This window comes from Nycticebus coucang, chromosome 14, assembly GCF_027406575.1.
Source record: "Nycticebus coucang isolate mNycCou1 chromosome 14, mNycCou1.pri, whole genome shotgun sequence".
Classification (NCBI taxonomy): Eukaryota; Metazoa; Chordata; class Mammalia; order Primates; family Lorisidae; genus Nycticebus; species Nycticebus coucang.
In genome coordinates this window covers 12,341,500-12,354,616 of record NC_069793.1, presented here as the reverse complement: position 1 = coordinate 12,354,616, position 13,117 = coordinate 12,341,500, and the positions used below count along the sequence as shown (strand labels likewise).

At 53.3% G+C, this 13,117-nt stretch overlaps 1 protein-coding gene across 2 annotated transcripts; it reads right to left on the bottom strand.

Moving 5' to 3' along the window:
• Nucleotide 1: 1 nt before the first annotated feature.
• On the bottom strand, nt 2-3,977 carry PTGDR2 (prostaglandin D2 receptor 2). 2 transcript variants are annotated; one of them, XM_053560479.1, is made up of 2 exons: nt 3,860-3,977; nt 2-1,504 (listed from the first exon to the last, which is right to left on the bottom strand). In XM_053560479.1, exon 2 carries the CDS (start codon nt 1,493-1,495, stop codon nt 299-301), a length of 1,197 nt encoding a protein of 398 aa, XP_053416454.1. In that variant the 5' UTR covers nt 1,496-1,504; nt 3,860-3,977; the 3' UTR covers nt 2-298. The 2 variants fall into 2 exon arrangements, with proteins under 2 accessions (XP_053416454.1, XP_053416452.1); XM_053560477.1 differs by having other exon boundaries at nt 2-1,615; nt 3,860-3,976.
• Nucleotides 3,978-13,117: the final 9,140 nt, after the last annotated feature.

Below are 13,117 nucleotides of genomic sequence, written 5' to 3'. Positions count from 1 at the left end.
GCCCGGTGGCAGACTCTCGACACCCGGCCCGTGTCCTGAATCAGACTGCATTTTAAAGAGGTCCCTAGGTGACTCATGGGCCCAGCACGGTTTGGGAAGCACTACCTTAATTCACTTTATTCTGAAAAAGAGTCATTGAGTCACCCCGGGTGCTTTAAAGTTCACACGCCTAGGTCCTGCCCCTTGGTCCGTAATCTCAGGGTGGAGTCTGGGTATCTACAGTTTATGGCGGTGCCCTTACAGTGCTTCCCTCCTCTACCGCTGCCCTGCCCAAGCCCCGGATCCTGGCCGGCACCGCCTATCGCGAGGTGTTGCTCAGCGCCCGACTCAGGGGGCCCCTCTCGTCTTGGGATGGGGCCCGGCCCCTCTGCAGGGTCGCAGCGCGGCCACCCGGTAGCCAGCTCAGGAGGCGCGCGGGGCGCAGCAGGGCCTGGTGGCGGCTGCCCAGCGACGAGGAGGAGGAGGCGCGGCGGCGGCGGCTGCTGCCCCCGGGGCCCAGCTCGCTGTCGTCCACCAGCACGCTCTCGAGCACCGCGCGCAGCGAGCGCCGCAGCTTGCTCAGCACGTCGGGGCAGGTAAGCACGTAGAGCAGCGGGTTGACCACGCTGTTGATGAAGGCCAGGCTGGTGACAAAGGGCAGTCCGCGCCACACGAGCGGCCGCAGCGCCGCGTGGTGGTGCGCCCGTGCCTCCAGCAGGCTGAACACGTGGTAGGGCCCCCAGCAGAGCGCGAAGGCCGCCACCACCGCCGCCACCAAGCGCACAAAGCGGCCTGACCGCCGGCGGCCGCGGTGGCGCAACTGCAAGCTCACGGCCACGTGGCTGGAGGCGATGATCACCAGCGGCACCAGGAAGGCCAGCAGGAACTTGCTAATGGCCAGGGCCGCCTGGCGGGAGTTGCACGTGGCGTCGCGGTCGGGCCCGCTGTACAGAAGCAGGACGTTGTAGTAGCACATGATGCGCCCGTCCACCCGAGGAATGGTGTCCCGGAACACGAAATAGGGTACGGTGTTAAGCACAGCCAGCGCCCACAGCGCCCCGCAGACTTTGTGCGCCGCGGCCACCGTGCGGTGATTCTGCGCCCACACTGGCCGCACCACCTGCAGACAGCGGTCCAGGCTGATGGCGCTGAGCAGAAAGCCGCTGGCAAACATGTTGAGGAAGAAGATGGAGGAGTGGAATTTGCAGAAGGTGGTGCCCAGCTCCCACGAGTGGCCCACGGCCAGGAAGTAGGTGAAAAAGGGCAGGGAGGCAGTGGCCAACAGGTCGGACAGCGCCAAGTGCAGCACCCAGGTGGTGACCACGGTCTGCGGCATGCGGAAGCCCACCACGAAGAGGATGAGGCCGTTCTCCACCACGCCCAGCAGCGAGGCCAGCCCGTGCACCAGCACAGCTGCATGGTCGATATAGCGGATGCTGGAGTTGCTGTGGCTCTGCAGGCGGCTCATCTGCTCCAGGATGGGGCAGAGGGGCTTCAGCGTGACGTTGGCTAACATCGCCCAGCTCTGCGGTGAAGGGAAGGAGGCTCTGAGGTTGGTGGTATGGAAGCCACAAGGGAACCCAGAGAGGGGCCTGGAGCAGGAACCTGGCCAGGAGAATCCAGTATGACCCATGAGCTGGGGATCAGAGGTTGAACAAAAGTGGCAAAGTAGGGGGTACAACACCCCAGCTCCCGCATACGCTTGCTGTGCAACCTTGGGCAAGTCATTAACCTTCCTGAGCCTTTTCCTCCTTTGTAACGTGGTTGTGGGTCGTAACAGTACCTAATTCAGAAAGTTACTGGGAGAACTAAATGAGTTACTATGTGAAAGCATTTAGAGCAGGGCACATGGCTGTAACAAGTCATCATGATGATCATGAAGCAAGTGGTCTAAGATCACGTGGAAAACAGGAACAAGGTCAGGCCACGCAGGACTCCTTTTCCCAATCCCCTGAGCACTTGGGCATGATTGTGGCCCCACATATAGGACAGGAGGGTTCTGCTGGCCTGTGGGGGTGGGGATGAGAGGGGAGTCTATGCTGCCCCTTCCCACCTTCCACTTTGCTTCTCTGCAGATCCTCCCTGTGACCCTTCGCTCCCACGGTGGCTGGTGAAATGTGTTGACTACGGACAGTGGAGCCAGGTCCTCCTCTGATAGTTGAAGAGCAAATAAGATAAGAGCTGGGCAGGAGGAACTCTCCCCTCCCAAGGGCTGCCACACAGCACTGTCTGCCCCAGGAAACCCGCCCCTGTTCATTCACTTACTCACTAGCTCACCTTGTTCAACAAATGCTTGTGGGGAAACAACTCAGGTAGGTGCTGGAGAAGCCAGGCTTTGGCAGACATGCAGCCCCCAAGATGTGCCTGCTCACAGCCTGGACAGAAACCCCAGAAAACATCTGACATGAAGGCTGGTTGAGATATATGAGGGCTGAGGAAATTGGGACAGGAGGCTCCCTGCAGGAGTTGAGGGCAAATATTAGGTGTGGGGACTCAGGTTGTCCTGGACCCCCATGACGTGGTCGGTGCTGGGGGAGGTCCTACTGCCTTTCTCTGGGAGAAAGGTGCCAGTTCTCCTTTCCATCCCATTTTACAGATGAGGAAACTGAGCCTCAAGTGTTTAGAGAGCTGGCCCCCAGCACACAGGTAACACTGACATGTGGAGGGGCAGCCGTCCAGCATGCAATCTGAGCTCTTTCCTCTGCCCTGCCCTAACCACCAGGAAGAGGAGAGGAGGAGGGGAGCCCTGGTCTTCAGTACTCGTCCTTCCCACGGAAACTGTGGGCCAGGATGAGAAAATCCATTCCCTTGCAGGGACCACGGCCTTTCTGGGAGTGGGGGAGTGGTCCTGGGATATCAACCTAGAATTTCATGGGCAGAGGTACCCCTCGAGGCTAGGGATCTGCAGAGAGGTGGGAGGGGAGCCTGTGCCCACTAAGGATGGTCATACTTCCTAAGCTTTAGAGTTTGCAGGACAATTACTTTTGCAATAAAGCTATGAGACCCCCATTCTTCAAAAGAGGAAACTGAGGTTTGGAGAAGCATGGCAACTTGTCCAGTGTTCCTCAACTTGCTGCAGTAGGGCTCCACTTCCAGCACACAGCCGAGTGCCACCCCCTCATAGGGGTCCTCAAACTACAGCCTGCGGGCCACATGCGGCAATGTGATTGTATTTGTTTCTGTTTTGTCTTTTTTACTTCAAAATAAGATGTGCAGTGTGCATAGGAATTTGTTCATAGTTTAGTTTTTTTTGTTTTTTTTAACTATAGCCTGGCCCTCCAACGGTCTGAGGGACAGTGAACTGGCCCCCTGTTTAAAAAGTTTGAGGATTCCTGCTCTAAAACGTTCCCGTCAGTCCAGCGGCTGCTGTCCATGTCCCACAGGAATGCTCAGAGAGCACAGTCCTGCTCCACCCTTGAAAATCATCTAGATTGGTCCCTCTGTCTTCATGGTGACAGCTCCCAGGAAGCCCAGCTGCTAGGATACTGCTTTGGTGGGGCATTAGGGGACAGAGAGTGCAAGCTTTGGGAGTCCTAGACCTGGGTTTGAATCCCAGCTCCTCAGTTTCATGGCTGGGTGGACTTGGGTTGGTTACCCCAAGCCTGCTGGTGCAGTCGTCCCACCCAGACTGCTTTTGGACATGGAGTGAAGTGGTTGAGTGGTTTGCAGTTGTGCCTGGAGGTTTGCCTGGTGTCTGGTCAATGCCTAAAGACAATCAGCACCTCCCCCTCTGAGCATCAAGTTCCCCCCCAGTCCTTGGTAGCCTCAACCTCTGCCATCCTAGCTGTAACAGCCCTCTGGTCTAGTAAAACTGTGCCTTCTGCTGTGGGTTCAGAGAGGACACTAAGGACACCAAGGCCCCAGATCACTACCTCCTTACCTGGGCACTGAGGGAGCACAGGATTCCAGCCCTGGAGGAGGTCAGCTGCTGGCAGCCGCTAGACAAGAGGCCCGGAGCAGGAGGCAAGGGAATCCAGCTGAGGGAGGAAATAGCTGTCAGCCCCAGAGCATGTGTGTGCGTGTTTAGGGGTGGGGTGGGGGGAGGCGGGGACAGCTAGAGCAAGAGTTGCCACACTGGTGTTCAAGTGTCATCAATCTCCATAATACTGGCAGCCCCAGCTCCTCCCCCTTACAGGAGGAGACTGCAGAAGCCCGGGGGCAGTGCCAGTGCACATGGGGAAATCGGCGTGTGCAAGGAAGTGTGAGCCCACGTGTGCGGCGGGGGCTATGCTTTTGAGAGTGACCAGTGGGCAGGGTAAGTGCATGAGGAAGAGGACACCCTGTCCATCTGTCCAGTATCCTTGGGCTGCCCTTTTCTGACACCATAATCCTTGGAGAATAAACCCATCTAGTTCTGAGGAACCCGGGCAGTGAGGAGACCTGTCCATGAGGGACCCTGGGGGCTCCCCAGCAGGAAAGCAGGGTGGGGCAGTAGGGAGAACGTGGGCTGGGGGCCAGTGTCCTCCATTGCTGAGCCCCAGTCTTACCATCTGCTCACAGGTGTGGCAAGGGTCGAATGAGGTAGGTTATACAAAGTACACAGTAAATGTTTATAAAAATCAGCTTCTCCCCCTCTGGGGAATAAATGGGGTAGGCTGCCGAGGAGGGATATACAGCTTTTCTTTAAAATAGACTCAAAGCCCTAGGATAAGAGAGGATTGGATCTCCACATCTGCCTTCCCTAGCTCCTTACTCTTCCTTTATCAACAAAGGTGCCTCCAATCAGAGAATATTCCCTCAAACTCAGCATCTCTCCGCACCCAGTCAACATTCGTTAAAATATGCTAAGAACTCAGTATCCCAAATGGGGCAAGGACACCTCCCATGGGATCGACGCTGCAGGAACTTCCACGTAGACATTGGCTTCCTGCAAAGCCTGACACTTAATAAACTCTCACTGAGAGACTACTGTCCTAAGTAGAAAATAAATAAAATGTTATGACCCTGTGATGGGGATACTATTTCTCCTTCCCTTTATAGGGGAGAGCTCAGACTTTCAAAGACAAATGCCTGCAGCTCTCCCTAGAGAATGAGCAGAAGTTTCCATTCCACCTGGGGGAAAGCACTCTCTTCCCCACCTGAACCCCTTTCCCAAACCACAGTCCCAGGGACAAGACCATGCAGACAGGGTGGTGCCGTGGTTAAGCCCAGGGACCCATGGGGCCAGACTGTCAGTGTTTGGATTGGCTCTGCCACTCCCTAGCTATGTGGCCTTGGGCAAGTAACTTCACGGCAATAAAACCTGAATTTTAAAAGTGCTCCTTCCACACATCCCAGCCCCTACTCTCTGGACTAAGAAAAAGAATAGCCCCTCCCCAGTTGTAAACATATCTTGGAAGTTGGGCATCGGGCTTGAGAGGGTACAGCCCAGACCCTGATCCCAGCTCTCCTTTGCCCCCAACACTGACACCCTTGTGCAGTGAACATCCTGCGCAACCTGCCACAGCAGCCCTACTAAGGTGCTGCTTTTCCAGCTAAATCCTTCACTCCTCTGACCCTTCTGAACCCGTGTTTCCAATCCTGTCATGGCTCCTCCCCTAGCACTCTCAGAGGACAACTTATTACTAAACAAACCAAAAAAGTGTTGCAGATGAGCAGGGCCCTCAGGCATTTTTCTGAAGAAAGAGGCAGTAACATTTGTCCCTGGGCCCCTGGCTGCATTCCCGTGGTGGAAACCGCCTTTCTGCACGTACTCAGAGAGCTCCAAGTCCCACAGCCTCCACAGCAGAAGGTGCCAGGGGCAGGAAGTCTGAGCAGGATGCCAGTTATGCCTTTTCCCCCACATTTCTGGAGCTGAGAACCCATGCTGGGCACTCTGAGAAGAAGTCTGTGAGTGGATGGGAGCAGTGGGGGCCCTGGTTGGGGGCTCACTGGCTGGGAGCAAAGGATAGGAGCCCAGCCTGAGTCTAAGAAGGAGAGCAGCCAATCAGAGCCTGTGTTGAGGCCTCCAATGTGTCAGGCCTGTGCAGGGAGGGAAGCGGGAGGCCACCAAGACTGTCAGGTGGGACCTCACAGAGCTGAGCTCAGAGCCAGGGACTGGGCCTTTGACAAGGGCCTAAAATGGTATAGACCAGTGATTTTTCAACTTGAGTCTGCATCAGAATTACCTGCAGAATGTGTTAAAACCCAGATCCCTGGGCCCCACCCCTAGAGTGATGCAGCAGATGAGGGTAGAACTTGGAATGTTCATTTGTACCAAGTTCCCAGAAGGATGGCAGCGCTGCTGGACCAGGGACACACTGGGAATGGGAACGGAAGTCCAGGAATGGGAGGGTGCTTAGGGGGGCCACGTGTCTTTGCAACAGGGAACTGGGAGAGGGCAGTGTGCTTAGCTAAGGGGCTGCAGGAATGCCTCCCCCAGCCTGTTTTCTTTTTTTTGTTTTTAGACAGTCTCACTTTGTTACCCCTTATAGAGTCCCTTGGCGTCATATCTCACAGCAACCTTTAACTCTTGGGCTTAAGTGATTCTCTTGCCTCAGCCTCCAGAGTAGCTGGGACTACAGGCACCTGCCACAACGCCCAGCTATTTTTAGAGATGGGGGTCTCACTCTAGCTCAGGCTGGTCTCAAACTCATGACCTCAGGCAATCCGCCCACCTCAGTCTCCCAAAGTGCTGGGATTTCAGGCGTGAGCCACCGCACCCAGCCCCCAACCTGTTTTCTTGTCTCCACTGTGAGGACCAAGGAACATAATAAGCCCAATACTCAGCTCAGAGCCCGGCACACTGAGGTCACAGGTCCCAGTTGCCCTTACTGTTATTTCTTTGTTGCCTGCAGAGATGTTGGCAGAAGGACATCAGGGGGCTGGTTCTCCCTGGAAGGGTCATGGATTAAGGGGAGACATAGCGGCCCAGGCCTTGGGCCTACTGACGTAAAGGGTGACAAAGCCACGTCAGCCTGGCCTCTCTGAGAGCTGAGGGGCAAGACTGGTGCAGATCTTAGCTTGAGCCATTCCCTGCCCTGTCCCACATACTGCGTCCTCATGGACCAGGAGAAAGATACAGCTACACTCAGGGTCCAATCCCTAATGCACAACCTTCTCCACGGCTTGGAACTTCATATCACAGCCACAAAGAGTGGAAGTTGGGCCCCTCTCCAATGAGCACCATCTCCTGCCACTGAGGAGACAAGTGTGAGCTGTTGCCGCTGGGCACACAGACCTCTGCTATGTCTCTGCTGCCTGCAGAGCTGTCCAGATGCCCACCTCGGCACTCAAGGCCCCTCCCAGTCCAGCACACAGACACCAGTCCCCCATCTACAGCTACCTATGCCCTTTTCCTCTCACCTCTGTGTCTTTGCATGTGCTGTTGCTGCTGCCCGGAAGGCCCTTCCCCTTTCCCTGCTCACCCTGAAGCCTGCCTTTCTGAGACCATCCGTGTATCTGGGCACTCAGGAGGGCACTTATGGCACCGGTGCGTTTAACAAATGGGAACAGGAGATGGTCCAATGTATGGGCTCTGCCCCTTGGCCTGCTTAGTAAGCAGGTTCTTTATGTTCTTTTCTGGCCATCTTAAAGAAGTCAGTCAAACAGGAAGTGAGACTCACGGCAGGAAGCGGGTGAGGCCTGCCCTGGAATCCTGCAGCCCCTTACTCAGAGGCCCTGGAGTTGCCCACACCCAGCAGAGTAGCAGCGTGGCAGGGCCCCACATGACACTTTGTGGGAGGCTCAGGCTGAGTGTCCTGGTGCCACCATTCCCTCCAGGACTCTTCACGTGGCCCGTAAGCCCCTCGGTGACCTGGCCTAATCTGGGCATTTCTGCATTTTTCTACCTGCCTTTCCACTACTCCCTGGTTGCAGCCATTGTCAGTCAGCTCTTATCACTGTCTCCTCCTACACTGTACAAGCCAGGCTGTTTCTGTGCCCTTGTTTATATGGTTTGTTCCCTGCTCTGGAATACCTTTCCTTCTCTTGGCCTCTTGGTGAACTCCTACTTATCCTTCAAAACCCTGGCCAGAGATCACCTCCTCTGGGCAGCCTTTGCTGAGCCTCTCAGATAGACCCATCTCTCATTCCTCCCTCCCACATCTCCACTTCACCTCACCTGCAGCCCCCCTTTTCCTCCCTAGTAACTCTTGTTCACACAACTGCTCCCACCCTCCTGATGGGCAACTTGAGGTCAGAGATTCTTCCTGCGATATCTCCTGTCTCAAGCCAAGCAGGGGCCTGACATTGGGGAGGGGCCCCAACAAATATTTGCTGAACAGAAGGAAACTCTAACACCAGCGTCTACGTGTAGATCCCCAAAGACCAGTTCTCCATGATGACCCATCTGGGTCCTGTGTAACGTTACCCATGGTCTAGTACAATTCTTTCTGGCTGTTTTCACTGCAGTAGTACAACCTTGGGGACAGATACCTTAATAGTCGGAAGGAAGACAAGAAGGCAGAACAGGCAGAGACAGACCCTGGACTGGGTGCAGAGCCACACATGGGCCAGTGATCCTCACAAAAACAGCAACCGGGTATTAGGTTCCTAGGGTTGTCAGAACAACTTATCACACACCTGGCAGCTTTCAATGACAGGTATTTGCCCTCTGGCAATCTGGAGGCTGGGTCTGAACTCATCATGTCAGCACTCCCTCTTAAAGCTCTAGGAAGGCTCCTGCCTTGCCTCTTCCAGCTTCTGGTGGCTCTAGGTGTTCCTTGGTTTGGCTCAAGGCTACACACTCCAACCATGCCTCTTCATGTGGCCTTCCCCTTCTTCATCCTATGTGACTCTCGTAGGACCCTTGTCATTGGATTTAGGGCCTACCCAGGTAATCCAGGATAACCTCATCTTGAGATCCTTAATTACATCTGCAAAGCCCTCTTATCCAAATAAGGTACAATGGTCCCCACAGGTTTGGGGGTTAGGATATGCACCCCCCTCGTCGAGGGCCACTATGTGATGCACTGCAAGCAGCAATAGCTAACATTTATGGGGTGCTTATTATGGACCAGAACCAGGCTGAGTATGTCACATATATTAGTTGATTTAAGGACCACCCTCTGAGGTAAGTACCTTTACTATCCCCACTCTCAGAAGGGAAAACTGAGGCAGTGCCCGTAGCTCAGCGGCTAGGGCAATGGGCCATATACCAGGGCTGGTGGGTTTGAATCCAGCCTGGGCCTGCCAAACAGTGACAACTACAACAAAATAATAGCTGGGCGTTGTGGCAGGCGCCTGTAGTCCCAGCTATTTGGGAGGCTGAGGCAAGAGAATCGCTTAAGTCTAAGAGTTTGAAGTTGCTGTGAGCTGCAACACCATAGCACTCAACCCAGGGTGACAGCTTGAGACTCTGTCTCAAAAAAGAGAGAGTGAGAAAACTGAGGCTCAGAGAGGTTAAGCAACTCCGCCAAGGCAGCTCAGCTGGGGAGTGGTGGAGGTGGTCCATCATCAGAGCCCCGCTCTTCCCAGCTGACTGGGCTCTGTTTTTAGTGTGGAAGAAGCAGGGCTGCTTTCTGCTGTTAAATGTGCTCCCACAGGCTTTCTGGAAGCATCTGCAGCAGGCACAGTCCACAGGGACCACTCTGCAGGCCACTGAGGGAGGACGCCTGTTCCCTCCTGGTTTCCCAACATGGTTGTGTCCCCACAGCCTTGTCCCTCCAGCCTAGAGGGGCCACATCCTCCTCTGGTGCCCTCCCCATGTCCCTGGATTATTTAGCTGGAGAGACAGAGTGGGAAAATCTCACGGCACCCCAGTTAGATCTTATCCTTAGTCCCCATCTTACAGATTAAATAACTAGAGTCTTTTTTTAAAATTGTTTAAAAAGAGGTTGAAAAGGGGTGGGGGGAGGGATGAACAAACTGAAGTTGAGAAAGAGACCAAGTGGGGAAAGCCAGGATTCTAAGTGAAGTCCCCTCAATCTGACCCTGGGCCACTTCATAACAGTGGTTTTAATGGCTGCTGTGCTCAATGATCCCTTGTACAGACCCCGTTCTGCCGGCTCAAAGCAGATTGTCTCACCTCCCTCTCACAGCAACCCCGTGAGGTGCTATTGCGAGCCCCACTGTGCAGATGAGGAAAGCCTGTCACAGGCTGAGGAAGTGACTTTCCCAGGGACCCTAGTGGGTGGGCAGAAAATCTGGGATCCAGTGTCTATGAGTCTTTACAAGAACGTGGAGTCGTAACCGAGGGCTCAGAGCTGTCTCTCCAGGACAGTTTGGTGCCATTTTCCCAAGGGCATCCTTCTGCCCTTGGCCCTGAGGAAGCTCCCCTTCCCTTTCCCTGGGTCTTCCCCATTACCAGGGTCTTGGGAGACACACTCAAGAAAGCCAGTGTCTTATCTAATTCCATCCCTGCCATTACCACTCTCATCCCTATTTTCTAGATATTGGGTGGGGGTGGGTCAGGGATCAGGGGCAGGTATGTGACTAACCAGGGCCTTCTGCCCACAAGCAATGAACCCTAGACAAAATCTAGTCTCCTGATGGCACCATCTCATGCCCTCTATGCACCCCAAATCCCCATGAGGGGAAGCCCTCTCGCAATAGAATGTGCGTAAATGCAGAAGGAACGATGAAGTTCAGGAAGCGCCACCTGCCTGGCAACCACCACACTAGTGGGTGAAGGTTTGATGAGGCGCAAGATAATTATATAGTTTCAAAGTATCTCACAAAAAACACAAAGAGAAACAAAACTTCACAGTGGAGAAACATGAAGATACCACCTTAACCAAGTGGTCAAAGTCACATCAGCAGTTAATAGGGCAAACCAGTAGCCAAGTGGTCAAAGTCACATCAGCAGTAATAGGGCAAGCCAGAGTAGAACGTGCCTCCTGATACTGGGAAGAACTAATCATCACTTCTGGAAAACCTGCCTGAAATGGGCTTAATCATGTCCCCCTAAATTCATATGTTGAAGCCGTAGCCCCCAGTCCCTCAGGGTGTGACCCTGTTTGGAGATAGGGCCTTTAAAAAGGTGATCAAGTTAAAATAAGGCCATTAGAGTGACCCTTAATCCACTCTGACTGGTTTCCTTATAAGAAGAGGAAGTTTGCAGCTACTCAGGAGGCTGAGGCAGGAGAATCGCCTAAGCTCAGGAGTTGGAGGTTGCTGTGAGCTGTGTGACGCCACGGCACTCTACCGAGGGCCATAAAGTGAAACTCTGTCTCTACAAAAAAAAAAAAAAGAAGAGGAAGTTTGGACACACAAAAAGATACCAAGGCTGCAGGATCAGAGAGGAAAGACTATCTGAGGATTCAGCAAGATATGGCCTTCTGCAAGCCAAGGAGAGAGGCCTCAGGAGAAAACAGACCTCCAGCCTCCAGAACTGTCAGACAATAAATGTCTATTGTTTAAGCAGCCCAATGTATTGTATCTTGTGACAGGAGTTCGATCTGACTAAATGCTGCCAAAAATGTTTAACCAGGATTGAATAAGGAGACAAACCCACATTCAGGCCATTCCTCAAAAATGCCAAGGACATAAAAGACAAAGAAAGACAGAGGGGCTGTTCCAGATTGGGGGAAGCTGAAGAGGTTTGCCAGTGTGAGGCTCCCAGTCCTGCATTGGCTCCCTCGTACCAGCAGAAACATTTTTCCCCTTTGCTGTAAAAGCCCGTATTAGGACAACTGGTATTGCATGTCAGATAAGGTTTGCAGACGATTTGTGCTTGTGTTTGCAGACAGCTGTGTTTGTAACACTGTTGATGTCCTGACTGTGATTATTTTACTGAGATGGTTGTTTGCTTTGTAGAAAATATACACTGAAGTAATTAGAGAAAAAGGGGATTAGTCACATCTACAGCCTGCTCTCAAATGGTAGGGGGGGATGTGTGTGTGTGTACACATGTGTATGGTCAGAAAGAGAGCTGGAGCAAATGTAAAAAGTTAAACGTTGACATCTGGGGAATCTGGGACAAAGATCTACAGAAATTCCTTTCTGTAAGTCTGGAAATGATTTCAAAGTCAAGTTTAAAATCGCCACATTGGTCAGGTGCAGTGGTTCATGCCTGCACATGGTTCAATCCTAGCGCTCTGAGAGGCTGAGGAAGGTGGATCCCTTGAGCTCAGGAGTTCAAGACCAGCCTGAGCAGAAGTAAGACCCCATCGCTACTAAAAATAGAAAAATTAGCCAGGCATTGTGGCGGGTACCTGTAGTCCCAGCTACTTGTGAGGCTGAGGTAAGAGGATTGCTTGAGCCCAGGAGTTTGAGGTTGCTATGGGCTATGAAACCAGAGCACTCTACCTGGCAGGACAGAGTGAGCCTCTGTCTCAGAAAAACAAACAAACAAACAAATAAATAAATAAATAAAAATTTCTACATTGTCCCTTGGGAAAAGTTCCCCATCCCCCAGGCTGGCCAATCCCTTCTTTTTCTTTTTTTGTAGAGACAGAGTCTCACTTTATGGCCCTTGGTAGAGTGCCGTGGCCTCACACAGCTCACAGCAACCTCCAACTCCTGGGCTTAAGCGATTCTCTTGCCTCAGCCTCCCGAGTAACTGGGACTACAGGTGCCCGCCACAATGCCCAGCTATTTTTTTGTTGCAGTTTGGCTGGGGCTGGGTTTGAACCCTCGGTATATGGGGCCGGTGCCTTACCGACTGAGCCACAGGCGACGCCCGCCAATCCCTTCTTGTAGCCTCCTCTTCTCCCTCACCCCCAGCCCTTCCCTCTCCCAGCTTGAAGTCTGTCCCAGACCTCCGTGCACCCTGCTCCCTCCCTGTTCTCCCCAAATCCCCTCTGCCTCCATGCAATGTCCCTACTATCCTCTACCCTGAGCCTCTCCTGAGGGGTCCTGAGACCCCCTTCCTTCCAAAAACACTGGCACATACCCCACTCCTGCCCTTTCCACTGGGTTGGTGCCTCTCCCTACTCTACTCCCAGAGCCCCAAACTTTCCTCAGTTGAGCACTAATCACTGTGAAGATCAACGTTTGCCAAGCATTAAATCATTGCCACATACAATTTAGTGCACCATGATTTGTCTCTTTCTATCCTCTGGTCCAGCCTTCAAGGAAAGCATGATCATTTTTTTATTTACAAACAAGAAACCTGGAGCTCAAAAAAGATGATGCACCCTGGGTCACGGCTAGAAAGTGTTGAGGATGGATAGGAACCTGACTCTGAACTCCCCAGCCACGTGCTGGCCCACTGCTGCAGATGATTTCCTAACATTTGCGGAGCTGAGATTCTGCTGGGTCCCTGGCTAATCACTTG

Coding starts and splice junctions, on each gene's coding strand:
- PTGDR2 (XM_053560477.1), bottom strand. CDS start 1,612: ATGGGTCATACTGGATTCTCCTGGCCAGGTTCCTGCTCCAGGCCCCTC.